Below are 21,125 nucleotides of genomic sequence, written 5' to 3'. Positions count from 1 at the left end.
TTCCCGTTTCCCCGTCCCGGCTAGAGCTAGAACAAGTCAAACGCTGACGGGTCCCACCGCCAATGCCACGTCATCTCATTCAGCGGTCAAATGTGGTCGTTTTAGTTAGTTTTTTTTTTTGTTTGGTTTGAGGATTTTACTATGTCAGAAAGCTGCGAAGAAAGCGTATTAAGACGTTTGTCCTTACGCCTCGAACCATCAAATGATAGGCGAAGGTCGCGAGACCTCCTGCGACATTAACTATGCAAAACATGACCCACTGTTGATTCTTTTCCACTGCATAGGATGCGAGTGAGAGGCTGGTTTGACACTGGGGAGCAGTGAAGGCGTCGCGAAAAACTTCCCGAGTACACTTCCCTGTGGCGTCAAACGATGTCACTTTGCACAGCAGTCTTCGCTAGGGTTCCAGCCGAGATAATGCTCCCCCAGTGGAAGATACCAGTTTGGGATTACAAATTTCAAAAGATTTCTGTGGAAAAAAGATGGAATACCACAAGCGACGTCGTCAAGGGAAGGAAAGATATGGCGGAAAGCAATGAGCGGGCGTACAAGGGAGGAAATCTTCCTACAGGAGAAGTTCTTGGTAGCGTTTTTGTTTCATGATAAGTAATTTTAGGGATTTTAATAGAAAAACAATCAGGATTAGCAACTGCTAGTTGAGAAGTTACTTGTAGATAGCTCAGGTTAATATCTTCAAAGCAGTTTGAACGTAAAAGAATTCTTATATACTCAACGTTATATTTTTTATTCATGAAGGATGGCCTGGCCATATTGCTTCAAAGTAAAATATAACATATCTACAAAAATCACTTCTGCTTCAGAATAAGAAAAACAATAGAGCATTCCGAAAAGTTTAAAATATTCATTCCATTTCTCTGGCTCCAGCTTCAGACACTACCAGCTCACGAGCGCCATTTTCATCATTGTCTATGAGCTGAATTGCACCATTCCTTTGTCTTCACGCTCGAAAACAAAAACTATCATTTATTTAGAAGATATTTAGACGAACCTTTTCCCTGCTGTGAAGAGTGAACCGAAACCTCCACACGATAGTGTTGATGATCATTATGCAGGACTAGACTGGAGTTTTGCTCCAGCATAACGAGACGCCATTTTCCACCAAGCTATTTTGCCGGAAGTGATAGCCATTTTGCCACGCTCTCTCCTGCTCTCTCTCTCTCTCTCTCTCTCTCTCTTTTCTTAAGTTTAATTTTTATCATTCTTTCTAAATCTGATGCAGTTTTCCACCGCCACAGCCACACTGCCGTTTGCCGTGTGTAGACAAATCTTTCTTTCTTTCCTGATGTGCGTTTTATCACAACCAAAAGAAAGCTTCCTCGTTTTTCAAACAAACAATCTGCAAAATTGCTTCCATCGCGGAGCTGTTCTTTGCTTTCTTCGTTAACTTATCTCGCATTTTCTCTCTCTCTCTCTCTTTTCTTTCATTTCAGGTTGTTCCTGCAGTCACCGGCTAATCCCGATTTATTGTACATCATATTTTTCTGTCACACGCAGCTCACGGTCACGCTGCTGTTGGCTTTGATTTTTGGCAGCAAGGTAAAACAAAAGACTTCCCTCGTCCTTCCCTCCCCCCTCTCAACAAGACGTCACCCCCTTATGCTGCTTCACATCAGTGTTAGTCCTTTCATATCCCCCTGTTCGCTTTCTCGGTTACCGGCATTTTGTGATCCTTCTCCTATCGTCCATTTCTCGAGAGTACTTGATTGCTTTTCTTGCACGTGTAAGTGGTACCTTTCGGGGAATGGTAGCCCACCCGAGAGAGAGACAGAAAAAAAATGTATCCGTTCGTTAAGACAAACAATCGTTAGCCTCTTGCATCCTTTCGCTCTTTTCGCCCTTTCACCCAACGCTTGTCCGTCTCAAAGGGCTCTTACGGGTATTGCTCTCGACAAAACCCCAAAACAAAACCCAAATAACATCCCCAAAAGATCACCCGAAGAAACCACCCCTAACGCCGCACACGTTCTTTGCCCGTTTTGTGTCGATCGCACTTGCGATGCGATGAAAAGCCCGGTGCAGGTGAAGAAAAGCGACCGCTTAAAACTCAACCTATTTGGTTTTTCATTTTTGTGTGTGTTTGTGTGCTTGCGCACGCTTTATCCAACTCCATCCCGACCGACCAACTGAGCGCTTGCAACCAGCAATCGGTATGGGGTTCGGGGGGAATAAAAACGAAACAAAACTGAAGAAGGAAAAAAGGGATAATGAACCACTTCTAGATAGCGATCCTGTAAATAAAACCCATCGCTCTAAATGAAAAGTACACACGAACGTCCAAGTTTGTCGCCACTTTGTGCCGCTAGCCACCGCAGATAAGGACAAGAGCGGATTTTTTTTCTTCTTCATTTTCTTAGTTTATTTCTGGTCTATCCCTGTGGCGTTTCCTCCTTGAACTCCGTCAAGTGCGGTTGACAATTTCCTGGAAGTATTTTATTAAACTTAAGTCATCAACAATCATCCGTTGGATGGTGCGAAGGGCCCATTGGAGCACGAGAGAAACGAGTTGTTTCGAAATTATCTCCCGCTTGCTGCGCCGGGATTAGTCAATGAAAAGTTGTTTGCCTTTGCATTGTGAAATAGCGCGAGTTTAATAATTTAATGTCAATAGCACTTGTGACGCTGGCGTCCTGAAGTGTCGCTCTTCGTTGCGTTCCAATTTTATCGCTTACGAGACATTTTCTAATGTTCCTGAAGGATGAGGATCTCGCCTTATGGAATATCGCCTTTATAAGCTGCACAAGCGAGCACTGGTAAAAGCTCTGTCGATACCTTTTTCTCGATAAATCCTCGGTCACCTTTCACCCTGGTAAGTCTTTTCTTATTATAACTTTCGCCCGGCAATCGGTTAAGCTGTGTACACCTGCGATGTAGCACTTTGCAGGATGAATTTAATCTATCCGTAGCTCAAAGAACAACTCTCAGCGGAGACTACTTGTCGGCCGTAACCAAATCTCTGTCAAATTTGATTTCGTGTAAATTTCGTTCCCAAAATCTCTAAGCGTTCGCTGGACAACCCCTTTATCTCAGCACCATACTCACTTTGAAACGTCGCTCATGATTACCTACTTTCTTATCCTTCCACGCGTTCTCCTTTCTCCGTCACAGGTGTACCTGGTGTTCCGGGGCGGTGGCAAACATCAGGACGATCCGACCGGGCTCGGCATCAAACCGTCCGGGGCCAAATTTATTAGCCGCTCGCACGGACGAACATTCGCCAACGCTAGCAGCGTCACGACGTCTACCGCCCAGCTCGGGGCCAACATGGGTCAGTATCAATCTGTTTGCGTGTGTCGTTAGTAGTTTGTATGTTCCCGCTTTCGTTTCGTTCCCCGTGTAGAGTTTCAGAAGAAGAATTTATCAAATCAAACGGTCAACATACGGGAAAATGGCAAAGCAAACGCACACTATTTGATGTCCAATCGTGCAAAAGGATATGGTTGCCGAATTGAAACGAGCAGCAATGAGCGCACACACTCTAATCGGAGCCATTGCGATTCTTTTCACACGAGAAAAGTACGAGCTCGCACACTCTTCTCAGAACTCAATAGGACATGAAGGAAAACTTACACTTTTACTTCGATGGATGCATTCGGAATCCTGAAATCCTAACCATCTGCAGTTCCGGTGTTGTTAGTACAGCTTGCCTGCCCCCATGTTTCCAGCCCTATCATTCGAAGCAATGTTGAAGTGGACAGAACCGACCTCTTTACAGCTCATCTCAGCTTCGATTCGCTCGCCCAGAATGCCAGATTGTTTTCGTTTCATTAAATTCAATTTGGGAAACTATTTGACATCTCGGCCTCGATAGGTAAGGGCAAACGATGTAGGGTGGTTTTGACCGGAAAGAGATAGAGAGTGAGCGAGAAATGCCCAATGCAGTTGAAAACTCGACGCTCCCATTTGTCTGTGATCTCTATGGGTGGGCGATCCTCCTGAATCCCGGAACGTCCCTCTTTGGTACAAAACGAAGTAGATAAAGGTTTTTGAACTGGGAACTGAAATGGTGTGAAAATGGGCCACGGAATGGTTGAATTTCGGAAAACCAAATTGCGTCCTTTTGCGTCGCATCGCACATTGCAATGAGAGCACTTTTCCCTTTTTCACATGTTTGTACGCCTGGGCAAACAGTTTTTTTTTTTTTTGCTTGCTTGTGTTCTCCTCCACCGTGTTATACACTCGGGCGCAGCCCGACTCCCGGTCCGGACAGCTGCAGACACCACTTTATAGCTTTGGCAGAGCAAATAACGGACCAAACCAATTACATACAAGCTCGAGGCAAATTTCGATAAATCACTTTTCGGCAAGAGGTTGTTGCACACAGCGTGTGCGGAACAAAGGAATAGAGACCTCCGCTTCCTTCTGCTTCCGCTATGCCAGTGTTCCCACACCCGCCACCCCGGACTTATCCCGGTGATTGCCTTGATGGCAAGGAGAAATTATACTTTGACCCGCTTTCTATCTTTCCTGGCAGTGATCAAGTGCCCTTTTACACATGGCCATCGATATGGGAGTCCCTTTTGCGCCGAAACCCTCCTGCACCGATGCCGATGATGAATGCAGTAACGGTGAAGGGAATGAGCACTGGAATCGGACCAACCAACTAAGACACATCCTTTGGAAATGAATTATCGTTATCACATTCTGCACTATGCTGGTTTTTGGAGTGTGGACTAGGGGAGAGGTTCGCGGCGACAAGAGGACCCGAATGATCGATCAGCCATTTTCATTATCGTTGGGCACATGATACCGAGTGGGCGCCGCTTTTGTGCCCTGGTGTACGGCACATAAACGATGAAGATGGAGTTGGATGATGCGAATATGAGCTTGTGCTGAAATTGATTAGCACGTATGAAAAATAGCATCGTTTTGTGCAGCGGAAGTACCGTGAAGTATGTCCATGTGGTGAATTTTACCTGATAAACAACTTTTTTTTTCGGGCCCCCAATTTGTGAGTACAATTTTGGCAGGGATGATAAGGAAGATACTTTTAGAGTTATGGTTGACAGGTTGTCTTAATGATTTAATACGTAAAAGAAACTCAGATATGATAGGTATCTTATTGGATATACTAATTAGCGGTAGGAGATATCAATAATCAAAGATGTATCTTTTCGTATAAGCCTAGAAATAGGATCGCTCGTAACCTCAAATTTTCGGAGAGGCTAGTCAATAAAACAACATCATTCTTAAGTGAAATCTTGTACTCCTACTCTGAAGACATTCTTTGGATCGGCTTATATAGCTATATAAATAGGGTCACGTTTAAATTGGGATAGTAGTCAATAAAGAGAGTCTATAACTAGAGCGCAATAGCCGTATATTCATATAAACCTCTACTCTCCTCTAAGTTATTCTTAGTTCGAATAGAAATCATCCATTCCGAAGAATTGTTCTTCACATCAGTTTTTGAGACTTTACTACCTGCTGATCAATCAGGAATCTTTAGTCAAGACTGACTATCCAACTACGTGGTAGAAATTAGTCCTCTTCTTCTTCTTCAGCAGCACTGCTGCTGTGACGTGTTTTTCCCGTAGCTGGATAGTTTGTCCTGCTTATAGGATGGCAGTCTGGATGAATGATGGCCCTAAGAAAGACCGGAGTTCATGCAAAAAAAACTCTCGTTGAGTCTTGATGTTAGCGGCTAAGAGTTACGTTTTATCTTAAGATCTCATCTGTTTGGCATATGGATGCTACAATTTCTCTCTTGTGAAACATTGTAAGGCCCATACCAAATCAATTCAATCAGCTTCACTTTATTAACACATCGTTATGGTAAGATGGATAGATCAGATTGTTATCCTGCTCTTCTTTCTTTCCGCTGCTATCATCTAATCTCATCGCATTTCTTTCCTATTTCCTCCCCCCAGCCAATGAAGGCCGTCTCACGGAAACGGAAGCACTGGAGGAGCTGAAACTACTCTACACCCAGCTCCAGCGTCTGTACGAGCGCATCCCCCAACGTGGGGCCGCAATCCTAACCGTCGCAAGTCTGATGGAGGCTTGTCGTACCACCTCGCTTCGACCACCACCGGCCATCGGAGCACCAAGTCCCCTGAAAGCCATCCAAAGCGCCAGTATGGCGGGTGCATCCGATGGCTTGGCGAGTTCAACGGGAGTTTCGGCCACAACTCCAACCACCATCGTACGGTTGGACAAAAGCACCAACACCAACACGACGGCAACGATCCCGAACGGGTCGGTGACGATCGGGCCCGGAAATGGGTCGATCGGTTCGATACCTCCGCAGACACGCATCACCATCACGGACGAGGCGGAGACCGTGCAGGAAGTGGAACGAGAGCGCCACAAGTTGGAGGCCCGTTCGATCGACGGCAGTCACTTCCGGCTGGACCACCAGCAGCTTCAGTGCATGTGCAGCGGTTCGGGCGACGAGGAACCGTACACCGGCCGGGATGGGTTGTCGCGCTCGATGGAGCTGGACGGGGTGGTTGGGCGGAATAATAATTGCTGCTGCAGTTGCAGCTGCTGCTCCTCGACCCGAACCAATCGACAGCAGCAGCAGCAGCAGCAGCAACATCGGCGTAATGATAGTGTGATAAATAATTCCACCAGTGCCGTGCAGCTGACTAGTGCAGGCGGTGCGGTTAATTGTAATTGTAAGATAAGTGGAGTGAACGACAAATCCGGTTCCGGTTCCGTGAGTACCGTTACCGGTCGCCGGAAACCGGACGCGGACGGTGTGTTGGTGGTGGGTGGTGGGTCGGTACCGTTGCACAAAGCCAAACAGCACACCTCCGAGCTGGTGCTGAACTGTCAGTTTGCTGTCGGTGGGGCTGAGGGTGGTACGGCTGGTAGTGGCGTTGGTGGTGGTGGGTTAGAGTATGTAGCACCAAACAGCGCCAACAGCACGGTCGGTGAACACCGGAAGCAGCAACAGAACTCACAGCATCATCATCATCCACCATCCTCGCATCCTCCTCATCATCAGCGTGCCTCTAGCACCAGCGAGTGTGGTGAGTTCAGTACAAAAGCTTTCGAATCTTGTGATAATCTGCTACATCAGCGCCACCCCCACTACCAGCAACAGCCGCACTCACAGCACCAGCAGCGACACAAGCAAACGTTCAGTGCCGGTGATAGTGTAGATAATCATGCCACACAAACGGTACCGTTGGAACGCTCGACGGGCGGCAGTGGGGTGGCCGGAACACTGGCCCAGCTGACACCCGCCACCGACGAGGCCACAATTCGGTTGGTGAATTTAGAAAAGTTTAACAAATTGTACGCCAACAACAGCAGTAGGATAGATAGCTTGAAGGAGCACTTTCTGATGCGGAACGCACTCACGACCGCGTTGCAAAATCTCGAAATTGAAAATCGGTCACGAAGTGCGGTGAATCATGGGCGCATCCGACCTCCGCGGCAGGCTAGCGACGACGACAGCGCCAACGTGGGTCCTGAAAGTTCGGGCGGCACAACCGAACCGCGGAACGCTCCCGCAGGTAAAGGGAGACGAACGGAACCGGTCCAGGGTGACGGAGCCCGTCGTCGGTCGGGAGTAATCCGGAAGCGGATGAAGCAATCAATAGTAAATGCAATAGTAGCAGTAGCAACAGTAGTAGTAGTAGCAACAGTAGCTGTAATAGTAGTCGAAGCAGTGTTAGTAATAAGCGCGTCAACAACAAGGACGGCAGCAACAGAAGCAGTCGAAACAGTAACAGTACGAACAACAGTGCCAATACGCCGGAAACGTCGGCCACAGGTGAGGGTGGCGGTGAAGAGGCCGGTAGCGGAGCGAGCGGGAGTGCTGAGGTGGGTAGTTCTAGCGGTGGTGGTGGTGGTGGAAAGAAGAAGAAATCGCCCGAGAAGCGTCTCGTCATCGATTTGAACGATCGTTCCAAGTACACCGAGGAGGTGTCGGTATGAGTTTGGTAGCAATTGATCGGCAGGAAAAATGTAAATGTTGCAACACATACCGTCTATCTCGACGGTCTGAAGAATCTATTTCGTTGAAAGAGATGACCACACACCGAAGGTAAAAAAAGCACTCAAAGAAGACGAAAAGACACAATATGAAGCCGAACAAAACAAAACAGGATCGAAAACAGCACAATCAAACCACTTTTAGTATGAATCGATCGATAGAGAATCGTACCGCTAGGAAGCAACACCACCATATGGACAGCTCTTTTGTTCTTTATTTTCCGTGCCTTTGTTTTGCTCACGTGACACCGGAAGCAGCAGATATCGACCGTGCTATTTGCACCACGGATTTTTGTTTTTTTTCTCAATCGCCATTTCCTTCGTGAGTGGATATTGGAGTGGAGTGTAGTATCAGTTGCGATTAAAGTCGCAAACTGTCGGCTAAGCTGTCACAGTTTGTCTACGCTTGGTTTTTAACATCCCTGTTTCTGTTTTATCTCCCTTGTACGTCACATTCAATGTGGTACGATTATTGAGCGGTTTTCGATATCTGTTGCCGGACACGAGATAAAGGAAAATTATCAGAAAAACTGTGACCTAATCTTTTATTTGCTTGGGTTTTTTTCCTTTCTACTTGACTTTTTTGTGTGATACTTATTTGATTGATTTTTTGTATCACTTCTTATACTCAATGGAGACGCTTGGTGCTTTTCGTCTAACGATGGAGGCGCATGGTACTTTTCATCTCGATTCGTTTTCGTTACTTAATCATTTATTTTTACTCATATCGCTGACAGCTTATCTTTGCCCGTATCATTGTTTATGTTTGGTTAAGTCTTATACGATCCAATTTCCGAATGATTCATGATCATCGTGCAGATATTATCAACGAATTAAAGCTTCCTGCTGCACCCCAATTACTGAGCTCCGGTTCGAACAGTCGTAATGTTTCCCTCCCCTTTCCTTTAACCTTCACTGCTGGTGCATAATTAAAACAAACAATGCACCATTGTGTCATATTTCTCACGCATTCACGTTCCATTTCATCGACAACAGGCTTATCAGTGGTAATCATTCCGTATCACCGCTTGGTCCCGGTCGTAAAATCAATTTATGAACGGTACAGTGAAGCGCAACACGTACCGAAAGATACTTTTTCACTCGATTTTATCACCTTCCCACATCGATGGGGTGGGAGGGGCGAAAAGCTGTTTCGCCCGATTGGCTTACAATTGTTTCGACATTTGTTTTCTGCCACACTCGCCCATACCCGCTTCACTCGACTCCGAAAATGTATTACATTAGTTCCAATTTCCTTTACGTGCGCACTCTCTGCTCATAAACGAGCTTTCCCCCGGGTGTAAGGACGGGAATGCCTGAGATATGACACCCTTGTTGTCAGTTCGAAATGTCACCCCGGGAGGGTAAGAGGGAAGCGTACGAGTCGTATGACGCACTCCATTATTTCGAATATTTATGAAATCAAAGAATCTTCATTCCGGTACGCAAGCAATCGCATCTTAATGCTTTCATACCCTCGAGCAGAAAGCGACGGTAATAAAAGCAATGGTTTTATTGGCTCTTTTGCTTTTATTGTGTTCTGCTGATTCAAGTAAGAGAAACAATGTAATATAAGAAGCGCCTTATACGGGAGCGAATGTTTTCGAATCACACAACTGACACTATTTCGCGTGCATACTTTCACTACCTTTTCTTTTTTTATCCCAAAAGGGTAGGAACAGTTTTCATCAAACAAAATCCCACGACAGCCTGTTTAAAGTGATGCAAATACGTGTTGTTTAATCAAATTTCAACATATCCACATCAAATCAACATATTTCCCCTTCGTCATAATTTGAATATTCCACCCAACGCAAAGGTTGACATGTGCGTTTTGGGTTCGCCTTTCTTTTGCGCTGACCTCCCTAACCCCTCGGGGCGGGAGGCACTAGACTGTAAACATTCCGCTGTTCTGCTGTTCCCTTCTGTAGCTCCACCAACGCTAACATTGCAACCGCAATTTTATCCCCTAGCGAGAAACGTCCTAAGAATGTGTTTGATCTTCGCTTTATATGAGCCAATGCGTTACGATGTGTACCGTCGACGTTGCTGATAAAGGCTGTGATGATGTTTTTCGGTGGAAAACGGCAGTATACACGCAATAAACAGATCATCTGCGTTTTCTTCGCTCACCCGGGAGAGTCCTCAGAACGATAAAATTGCAAAACATTCTCCTTACGTCCTCGCCTTACGCTTCCATCAATTCCTCCTACTCCATAGAGACGCCTGATGCCTGCTGTACGATAGTGGAGACGTCTGGTACCTCATGAAATCCAATGTTTTGTTAAGAACCATCCTCAACTATAACCTTCCCGTTATAGTATCGTATAAAGGAAAATTTGCCATAGCAACGGACGCAAACACACACGAAACGTATTGTTCCTCTAACAAACATACACCCCCCCAACAACAACACAACAGAAAACGAAGGATGAAGTACCTGTTGAAAAGATTATTCCATTCCAAGAACATTACCAAACTGCACACACGATTTGATTTCATCGAAAAAAGGGGGCCACACGATATGGTACCATCAAATACTCATCCATCAATATTTTCCACAGAGCAAAAGAGCACAATCAAGGGAAACCCGATGTGATTTACGCACGAAATACCGTCATTCACTTACGGCGATGTTTATTTTCGATACTTGTTGACATCGGTATTCGTGCGTAACTTTTCTTTTTCGGGAAAACCTAGAGTTTTATCACATGCAAGCTGCTCATTTGCATATCGGATGAATTATTGCTTGATGATTTGTCAATACCAATCCCTGATGTGTTGGATTGTATTTATATTGTTTCTGTTTAACGCACATAAAAAAAAGTAAACGGTTCAGTTGATAACAATGATAACGATTTATTTCCGTTCAATTGAGTTTGTTTCAATGAGAATGTAACCTCAATGAAACATGAATGAACTTAGGGAAAAAATGGAATTTTTGTTCATTATTCAAACTCCTTTTCTCGTGTGATGTTTAAAATGATTTTGTATGCTGTTCATAAGGTGATTCTTTCCCAGCTTTAAGAAAAACCTAAATATTTTCCAAACACTCACACATCGAAACGAACACTTCAAACACATTCTGCTCAGTTGCAACACAAAGACTGTTTCTTCTTTCATTCCCTCCAGGGTAAAGCTAAACCTTCAAATGCTCCACCGAATCATATCTTCGCTCACAACACCTTGTAAGTAACCTAGAACGATTCGGACAACTTACATCAAGCTGTGTTGGAAGTTATCACCTCCCAGCTTCCATCACAAGCACAATAGCATTTATGAAGCAGCAAAGACAAATACGTTCTCTAAGAGAGCCCCTTAGGAAACGTTAACGTAGCGTAGCTTGCCGGCGAGAAGATGGGAGCTGATAGCGATTTCAATTCGTTCAAGCGAGAAAAAGAAGATTTGATTCGAGTGGACACAATTTGAGCTATATTGTTCTTCTAACTTGCACCCCGTACGTATTGATCGTTAGTTAGCATTCGATTACAAAATTTGCTATGTTTTTAAACAAACATATCTCAAAACTTTACTAGCGTGTAGGGTAGTTTTATCGCAACCAAAAGGGCCTGTACAAAGGAAAAGGAGGATCGCTTCTTATCGTTATGAATACTTATCGAGATTTATCCGAGAGCTGAGTGGCATCTGGTTGCTATATTTGTAAGCAAAACGATCTTTCCGTATCTGTGGCTGTACAGGCTGTGCAAAAGCTGTGTACAGCAGAGGAGATGTTGTTAAATTTTTGGCTCTTTGTTCGTTTATCCACCGTAACGTAGCGTAGCGATCGATCCACCACAAAACCGTTAGATCAAGCACTATTTTTAAATACAAACGCGTTAGTTCGTACTTGACTAGAGATTTAAACAGTGAAGCGAACGGGGTAACAGGCAGCAGACAATGGTTCGACAGCAAACATTGGTTGTGGTATTTAGACGACTTTCGTTCTGTTAACGTAAATCCCGATTCCCGCTGTGAATTTATTTGTTAGAGAGCGTATTACTGTTGCGTTTTGCTTAGATAAATTGAAAGCAGGTATTGTGAATTGTGTTAGGGCAAGCGGAACCGATAGAGTATGAAGCTATTTTGCCGACTTCAAACCGATTCAAATCAAAACCCCGTACGCAGAAGGAGCGTTCGGCCACGGTAGGCTAGAGATCGGAAATTCGTTAAAGGTAGACGTAAGCAAATTCCCTCTTACGTGCGGTGCGAAACTACCCATTCATACAGACCCGTACCCCAACGCAACGCCGCAACATGAAGCATTGACAGTGAGATAGTGTGCTAAGGAAAGAGATTTATACGTAATGTTATACTTCGAACTCTTCGAGCGCATAACGCTGGAACAGCAGCTAGTTCGTAAGCAATCAATACATCAATCTGTACAGTTTAATCCCCTTATCCACTTGTGCGAACTAGCGAGTGTCGATGAGTTGGCTCGTGTTTTGTACAGCGCAAAAAGAAAACACTAAAGAAATAATTTAAGTACCAGAATACAGAGAGTAAAAGATGCTAATAAGTATGATGTATATTATATCGCAAAAAAATGTGGGGGGAGGCTTAGAAGCCTACGCCACTATGTCGCCATATGTACTAACCGGCAAGATGGAACAAATGATTAGCGATTACGATTATCTTAACTAGTATCGTTAAGTGTGATGGGAGCTAAAGTCCAGCATTTGTGGTGGGGAAAGTTTCCATTCCGTTCGCTAGACGATGTGAAGCTGAAACATTCAATAAAAATCAAATTTTATCAGTCTATAAGAAAATTTCATGCTGTGTTGTCTTTTCTTGTTGGTTCAGTTTGTCCCGGAGTATGATTCACCTTCCAAGTACCTATCTACCCGTCCCCCAAGCATCCTTTATCAGAGCACTTTCTTAAATTAATTAAATATAAGATATGTTTCTTATTTGGTAAGTCAATTCCTCGTATCAATCCTATTAGCAAAGATACCGTAGAGTAGTTAAAAAACCCACAGAGGACTGGTTCCACTTCTCCAGATTAATTTTGACTTGAATATTTTAAGTATTAAACATGAGATTGCCTAAAGTATTTAAATAAAAAACCAGACTCAAAATGACTAAGAACTGATGTATGGATAGAAATTGTATATTTTTTACATCTCCGAATGAACATATTTATTTGCTTCTTCTGACTTGCCACTGCAGCCTCGAAAGGTCTCGGCCTGCCTATTTCTGTCTTCTTGAGACTTAATTTTACTTGCCAGGGGAATCCCAGTGGTAGAGGGACAGCGGCACCGATCTTCACCGACACGTAAGGACCATGTCTCAGATACCATCCGGGCCGTCCTCCTGTAGTGAGGACAAACTATCCAACAACGTTGTGTCAAAAAGGTTTAGCAAGCCAGAAATGGCAGTCATGACCTAATATGCAGTTAGGCCTAGAGGTGGTAGAAAATTCTGGCCCCAGGAGACGAATCGTCCGGACTAATCGGATATTGCAAAATGACACAGGTGGAAATTAAATTCAAATTAATCATGATGCCCATTATTGAATTGCACCTAAAATTAAACCATTGTTCGATTTCTAGCTGCTTGGATGAGTACACGCTGCGTTTAATCCTTATTTTTGTTTCATTTATTGACCAGTTTTCCCCCTACAATCCATTAATATTGCATTTCAGATTTATTTTTTTGGAATTAAATTTCATTGACTTTCCCAAAACATGTGTCAAACGAAGCGATGTGTCCAGTTAACGCATGCATTGCTGAAAACGTACCGTTCAACCCTCTTGAAATGTATTGTTTTTTTGTTTAATTTGTGGAATTATTCATTACCCCTTTCTGTTATTGTTAGTGAAATTTAACCATAGCAAAACAATGCACAGCATTACAGTCAATAAAATCGTGTGCCCCGGTTCGAACGATACCCCGGGCAGCATTATGAAGTGATTGATAATAATAACAACCTTCATGATTTTGCATGCATATTACACATTACATTCATCTCGCACTAAAAGCCAGCACCCAACACAAAAAAACAACCCCTCGACACAGAATGCGACACCGAATCGTGTGGCCCCGATTTTACACAATACAACAAAGAGCTTTTGTGATGAATAATTTTTGACTTAATGGTACATTCATAGCGCGTCGTGCGTCTGAGAGCTGCATCCAGGGCGGTGGCTGAGTGAGAACGAGTAATGAGTTTTAATATTTCAACTTTATGATGTGCGCTCCAGTACAGTACAGAAACAGCACACAACATACTGCTATTTACAACGAGAAAACATGTCTGGCACGGGATGGTACGGGCGAACTGGTGAATTGCTTTGGGGGGGAGGGTGAGCTCAGTTTGCAGTTGTACTGTTTGGCATCAAGCTGACATGTATATCTTCCCATTCGATGACACAAAAACGGACGGACTGGTATTATGCTGAAGGCGTATGCAAATTTCACTACCAACTTCATCAATATGTAGTATTTTCATCGATTGTCTATTCTGTGACCGTGAGCGTCTTGTCGTTGTTTGTCGCAAAAGCCTGCCCGCACATTAATCGCCACTGATTAATATTGCCTTTGACCTTTCTATTTCAATCACTTCGATCGATTCGGTTGTTGAAAATGAAGCGGTGTGTGACTAAACAAAAGACGACCTGGTGCTCCAATCAAATCAAGAATTCCGGAAGCTTATTATCGATGCTGTTGCGCTCGTAACACTGGGGCTCGCCTTTCATGTCCGTTGTGTATCCTTAGCATAACGATGAGACTTAATTTGTCGCATAAGCAATGGAGGTTTAACATTTGAAGTAACACGTGCAAAACGGAGTCCCCGCACTAATCTACCTGCAAGTGTGTCGTCAGTGGGAGCTTTAATTACTGTCACTCCTTATCGGACGAGAGCGAACAACCAACTAACTCTCTGACCATTCCCGTCACCAAAGCACTTAAAGTCAGTCTATTGCATTTTTATTCTATTTACACCCCGAAAAGTTTCGCTCGACTCGAAAACCTGGAGAACGAAACAAAAGGGAGAAAGTAACACGCGTGAGATTGGATGGTTCACCAATCAGCTCCTCGGGAAGAAACTGCGCTTAATCTTCTTCACTTGAACTCGGCCCTTTTACGAACTCTTCTCTCGCCCACTACCAACCCATCCCCACAGTACTGTCAAATTATTTTTAGCTTACAAAACTGTGCCACCACCATCGGTCGGCGACTGATGCCAGTGGTGATGACACTTGCCTTCGGTAGAAGTTAACCCGGCAACGGCAGTAACGTACAAAAACTGGCGGCAATCCCGACAGTAACGGCACGGTACAGACGTACGACAGCTCGCTGAAATTTACCATCAGCTTTACAGTGACTTAACTTCACTGACAGACTTACGGCACTGGCGTGGTACACACACACGCACACTTGTGAGCCCACGTTTTTCCTATCGCTGCAGAACCAAGTCTGAGTAGGTGGAGCGTGTTGTTTACTCGCTCCCTTGTGCCAAAGCCGAACATTGTGTACAACGTGGCCCACCGAGCAAGCCTAGATCACCGAAAAAGGTAATGAATTCGCAAAATATTTCCATTTATTTGTTAGCATTTAATTCGGAATAGTACACCCGTTCGAGACACTTGAACGTTTGAACCTAGTTGCAAAATTTAAACAAGAATCCCAACAAATATTCCATTCATCTCCGTCAAATCGTAGCGAGACATAAAACAAGGCACGTGCAAACGCATAACATTTGCACATCCAGCATCCGTCCAAGATCCCCTCATGGCCAAGGTTTCCATTTCCCGGGATGAGGATGAAAACTGATTCGGTGCGATAATTTGGGTCATGATTTTCCAGTCGTAAAAATTAAATGAATGACAATCTGATACGCCAACCCTGAACCGGAAACGCGCTACGTCTCTCGCACGGTGGTGGTGAAGATGAGAACATTTTGAAAAGACTGCCCGACGATCCTCGTCGCCCCTTAGCTTACCCTTCTTCGCCTTCCTTGTCATTCTTATCATACGTTGGTGCGCAGTGTACCATCTTGCTCAGCTTCCGTGAAGTCGTACGTCGTACGCTCGTTTTGTACTTCCTGATATCTCGTCCCTCTGCCGACCTTAGCTAATATAATTACCTTTATTAATTTAGCTTGCTTATCACGCTGTAATGTAATCCATCCGCCTCGAATTTCCTCCTCCTGCGTTCTCCCTTGCCCATTTGCGCAAATAATGCAATTATATTTTGGCGAAGGGGCAAAACACACCCGGGGAAGGATTTTTGGGAAGGAAATGGGTTCAATTCAATTATCGATCGAAATGTTGTGCTTTGCTGGTTGGGGAGGTTTAACAACTTCCGCAAAACAAAACGTACCCCAAACCGAATGCGATGCGCTGATAATTTAATGTTTGTCCCCTTGTTTTTGTTGACTGTTTCGTCTTGAGGAGCTTAGTTTTTTAATGAATTTTATTGAGCAAGAGTTCCAATTTTCAGTAATGAACTGTATCAACCGAATGCTAGCATTGTAGCCATTAAGAACACAAGTTAAGAATATACACTCGACTTCCACCGTCTTCCTGTTCAGTTGGGTTCCCTTTTTAAGCGTTCCCCGCTTCGTAATTATGGCACTAATGTGGCAGCTTCATTAAGACTGCTTCCTGAAATTAAATTTACCAACTCTCGCCCACTATTTCAACTGTCTCTGTGGAAGCTAAACATAAGCTTGGTTCATAAAATTTATGGCTTAATGCTCAAAACTATTTTTCTCCCGCAACAAATACACTTGCCTTTTCCGGAACGGGAACTGCTTCCGGTTCGAGCTCTCTTTTTTTTGCAGAAAACAGAATCAGCATGTGAAGAAATATATATGTTTCGACGCTCAGTATAACGCACGTCTCCTTCCACCAGGGAATGGGACCAACCCGGAATGATTTCGGTCGTCGATATGCTAAGGGTAGAATGAATTGCCGTTGAAAGTATCTACACCGAAGCCTAATTCTAGCAGGGCAACTCCCCCTTCCTCCCACCCCGAACGAACCGAAACGAGATCCTTTTGTCCTATAAATTGGGGAAAGATATTATGGACCTGACTTGTTCCGCTTGTTACATGGGTTGATACATCTACAGCTGATAAAGTCAACCGCTCTGAAAATGGAGACTGGAAAGGGGATCCTACAATTTGTTTATCTTGTAGCCCTTAAAATGTGACTGAGTAAAGAGGGTAAAAAGTAATTCAACTTTCACATGAATATTTTGCGTAACATGACATCAAACGAACAGTTTTTTTTAATTTGGAAAATTGAGAAAATAACATGAAACGCTACATAAAGTTGGAAAAGGTTGTTTAGACTAATTATGCAGTAAGTGTTACTCGCCACGATTATTTAGAATTTTGCAATATTTAAACATGATCTGCTTTATTTTTTTAGCTTGGAACAATTTCAATTGATTTATTGAACAATTTATTACAGAAAAAAAATACTCTCACGAAGCAAAACTGAAAAATATTGAAATATTGAATTAGCAAATTGTTTAACAAAAACAGTAGATTTAAACTAGCTGTTTACACTTATATTTATAGTGAATAACGCAATAAACCATACAAGCATGCGTATTTTTTTTATCTACTCCTTGTTTGAAGGATCTGTTAACCCGTAATATTCTACAGAATAACTAAAAAAATATTTTTGTTGTTGTTTGATATTACTTAAAACATATCATAAAATAAGACGTAATCTATCATCTCATTAGTGTTGGGATATTTGAGGCTTGAAGGATTCGCAGCCTCAATCCCTAGGATGATTCGAATCGGATTTCATCTTAAATGACTTATTCTAATCCATTTTGGATTCAATAGGGTTTTGATTCCAATTCAGACTCGATAGAGATTTGAAGCCTTATCAAACTCGACAAGGAACCGATCCGTTTTGAATCTGATTTGGATTCGATTGGAATTCAAAAAGGATTTGAAGCTTCGATTAGGATTCAATTTAAGGATTAAGGTCTGATTGGGTTTGTAAAAGGGTGGCGAGGTTGGAATAGTACTGGTTTTTGCTGTAAAGTTTTTTTAGTGAGTAGTTTTTTATTAATTATGCTTCAGTAAGAGCACTGCAAGACAACAATTATGATACAACATACAATTCAAATATACCTTCATCATTTCATTATGATATAAAATGAAGTAAACAATCTTATCTTATGAAGGACGGCCCGATGCCGGAAGCGATTATGGCGACGGACTTTATACAGCACGACGGGGATTTAAATCCCACCCGGAACGTGCCCCCGTAGTGAGCCTCCTATTAAATGGTTGTAAGGTCAAAGAAGAAAAAAAATATCTTATTTTATCTCTTTTAAAACACAAAGCACTGAGCATCAGGACCTGTTTTAATCATATCCTTAAAATAGCTCGAACAAACAAAGATGAAAAATTTATAGCAATTTTTTTTATAAATTTCAATGTTAACTGAACTATTTAAAAGAATATTCAAACATTCTAATCTGCACACATTCTTAACAATACCCTAGCTCTCTATTCAAGCATTCGTATTGTCATTCAAATATTTTCCTTCATTTTCCGACATCACACAAAGCTTTAAATTCTGCCTTTCATCGCTTGCAAATGTGCAGCAATCTTTTACCTTTCAACAGGAAAAACGCAGAAAGCCATCCTGCGAAGCAAACTGTTTGGAAACAAACTTTACACATAAACTACCCTATTTTCATATTGCGCTGCTCATCTAGCAAGCACCCACATTCACACGATCACATCCGAGCGAGAAACTATCCACACAAAAAAAAAGCTCATGTTTTCCAAACGACCTGATTTGATGTGACCAGATGTGTTGCTGGCAAAAAAAACGAAAACATGGAAAACAGTATCGCGTGAGTGAATCGTTTACTGCCATCCTCCTCTACCCTACCACCAAAAACGCTCCACTTACCGTTGATTAGCACTCCCCAAGGGTGGGGTACGGTTTGTGTCACCTTTTCCCGGGCAACCGGGTGGCAACAATCATGATGAGGTGGCACACCACGGGATGCGAGTTTTCTGACACCTCGGGCAGAAACTGCCGCCAATCTGGAGCAGTTCGATTCCCACCGGAGATGGAGCCTTTTGTCATGGGGAAGAAAACGACCGGCCCAATCGAGGCACGGCACACGGTTTGAGGACATTTTGGGGGAAAAGTTTACACACCACAACCGAAACGATTCCGGGCTCCGTTTACAGTTCGTTAGGCTGTGGAAGGTTAAAGTTTTGGTCTACTTTGCTGCACGCGTTGTTTGAAGATTGCTCTTTTCGTGAGAATTCATTAGCTTCGGTGGTGCTGGAAGGTGATGCTCTCACAGAAATTGGAATTCTTCCAGTATTTTACATTATGTGAGATTTTTTTTTCTTTAAAGGCATGCCTTCCCTATGGCTCGCTCTCTGATCTGATAGCTTTAATTTGCAGCACATTATTTCATCCACCTTTATCTGGTGGATCAATAATGTGTTGTCCACCCAAACCATTCCCTGTCAATCTTATTACAACAATATCTGCAATTCAATTATTACTTAACGCATTCTTTCTTTGATTGCTTTTTCAGTGAGGAAAGTGCTCTAACAGCCGGTAGGCTACCTTCCAGGAAACCTCAATCGGATTTTGCTTACTACCCCCGCACCGCATTCGTGTGTGTGTGTGTGTGTGTGTGTGTCTGTATGGAAAACTGGCAGCCGCCCAGGATCGACAAATGCCAATCAATTTCGAAAGCCTTCCGATCCCAACGGGCTGGCCCAAAGCACGCTGCTTGAAAGTCAATCGATCTCTCTCACACACACATACATCACAATAACCAGTTAACAAAAATAAGTCCAACAGATTACTTTGCTCCACTCAAAGTTTCTTGCAGCTCTGTGTTTTCAACCTCATCCCTCAAGAGATGCCGTGGGAAAGTGAAAGCTTTGGAGAGAGAGAGAGAGAGCGCGCGCAACGGAAAACGCAAGTAATTTGTTTGCGAAGATAATGTGTTTTGTGTATGTGTCTGTGTTGGGTTTGTTTCAAAATTGTTATTTACTCTTCCAACACACACACGCAGATATAGACAACCGGAGTGTGTTGGCCTTTCATATTCGAACGTTCGTTAAAGACGGCTCACAACCACGTTCAATGGCCGCGAGGCGTGTTTGATCCGTTTGGATCCGCACGCTGTATTGGAATCTTGGCTGGAGTGGCTTTACCCTTTGATGCATTGTTTTATATCATAACTGTAATATTAGGATTTTGTGTTTTTTTTCCTATCTCCTCACCCAAACAAAAATTCAAAGAGTCCAAGAAGCTGTTGGGCCACTTGTGTCACTAGACAATTTAATGAAGTTTTGCATGTTTTATATGAGATTTTTCATCCCGCGTCTTATGCTTTGCGCTTTATTTACACGAGCTGTTCTTTGCTTGCTTCTATTCACTCAAATTCCTTTATCTTAAGAGATTTGATTTGGAAGCTTTTCCAATCATGATGGCCGTTGAACTTTTGCGCGTGTTGAACTCCGCCGCTCTCGACGCATACACACACACACACACACACTTCAAAACACGAGCTGTGTTTGTTGAGACAACACACTCCAGAAAAGCGGGAAAGCTTTTCTTTCGCAACAACAAAAAAGGCAAAAGAAAAAGATTAACATGCGAAACCCCTCCAACACAATCATTCATCAATTGTGAGTATATTAAGGGCACCGACTCCAACTTCAACAGCGAAGAAAACCGGAACAATTCAAAAGAAATTACAAAACTGCTTCAAGCGTACAATGAGCGTAGAGGCAGTGGGCCAAAAATCGACATGTTGATTTTTCCTGCCGGTGATCGACAAGAGCTCGGAAAACAGGAAGGTCGTGCAACAGTTTCCTTAAGCCCGGGTACAATTGGTGTTTGAGTTCGAGCCTGCTGCGTTGCTTCGGAAAGTGCCCGAAAACTTCGTTGTCATTGCAACAGTTTTATTAGTCATCGGTAGAAACGTGATTATGCATTACCCCTCGAAATGGTTTTCGTTTTTCTCGGCAGGGAAAGTAGCAGCAACAGAAAGTAACAGAAAAAAAAGGAAGAAGGTTGTGCTTTTACCAAATCACAACCGTTCGACATTTGAAGAGGCTAGCCGAACGGGCCGACGAATGTTAATATCATTTGCTACAATTTGACTGTGTTTTGGGAGAGAAAAAAAACTTTTGCAATAGC

The 21,125-nt window shown here is 43.3% G+C and overlaps 1 protein-coding gene across 3 annotated transcripts in view; it reads left to right on the top strand.

The window, feature by feature from the left end:
- Positions 1 to 12,731, top strand: part of LOC118511351 — a 102,565-nt gene extending 89,834 nt beyond the window's left edge. For all 3 annotated transcript variants that reach the window (XM_036054312.1, XM_036054310.1, XM_036054311.1), the window contains 3 exons: positions 1,452 to 1,557; positions 3,127 to 3,286; positions 5,889 to 12,731. In XM_036054312.1, the coding sequence (XP_035910205.1) occupies positions 1,452 to 1,557; positions 3,127 to 3,286; positions 5,889 to 7,870 (2,248 nt within the window). In that variant the 3' untranslated portion in view covers positions 7,871 to 12,731. The remainder of the gene's footprint in view (positions 1 to 1,451; positions 1,558 to 3,126; positions 3,287 to 5,888) is intronic.
- The last annotated feature ends 8,394 nt before the right edge of the window (positions 12,732 to 21,125 follow it).

Source organism: Anopheles stephensi, chromosome 3, assembly GCF_013141755.1.
Source record: "Anopheles stephensi strain Indian chromosome 3, UCI_ANSTEP_V1.0, whole genome shotgun sequence".
Taxonomy (NCBI): domain Eukaryota; kingdom Metazoa; phylum Arthropoda; class Insecta; order Diptera; family Culicidae; genus Anopheles; species Anopheles stephensi.
The sequence above is the reverse complement of the archived record's forward strand: the minus strand, read 5'-3'. Positions and strand labels throughout refer to the sequence as shown.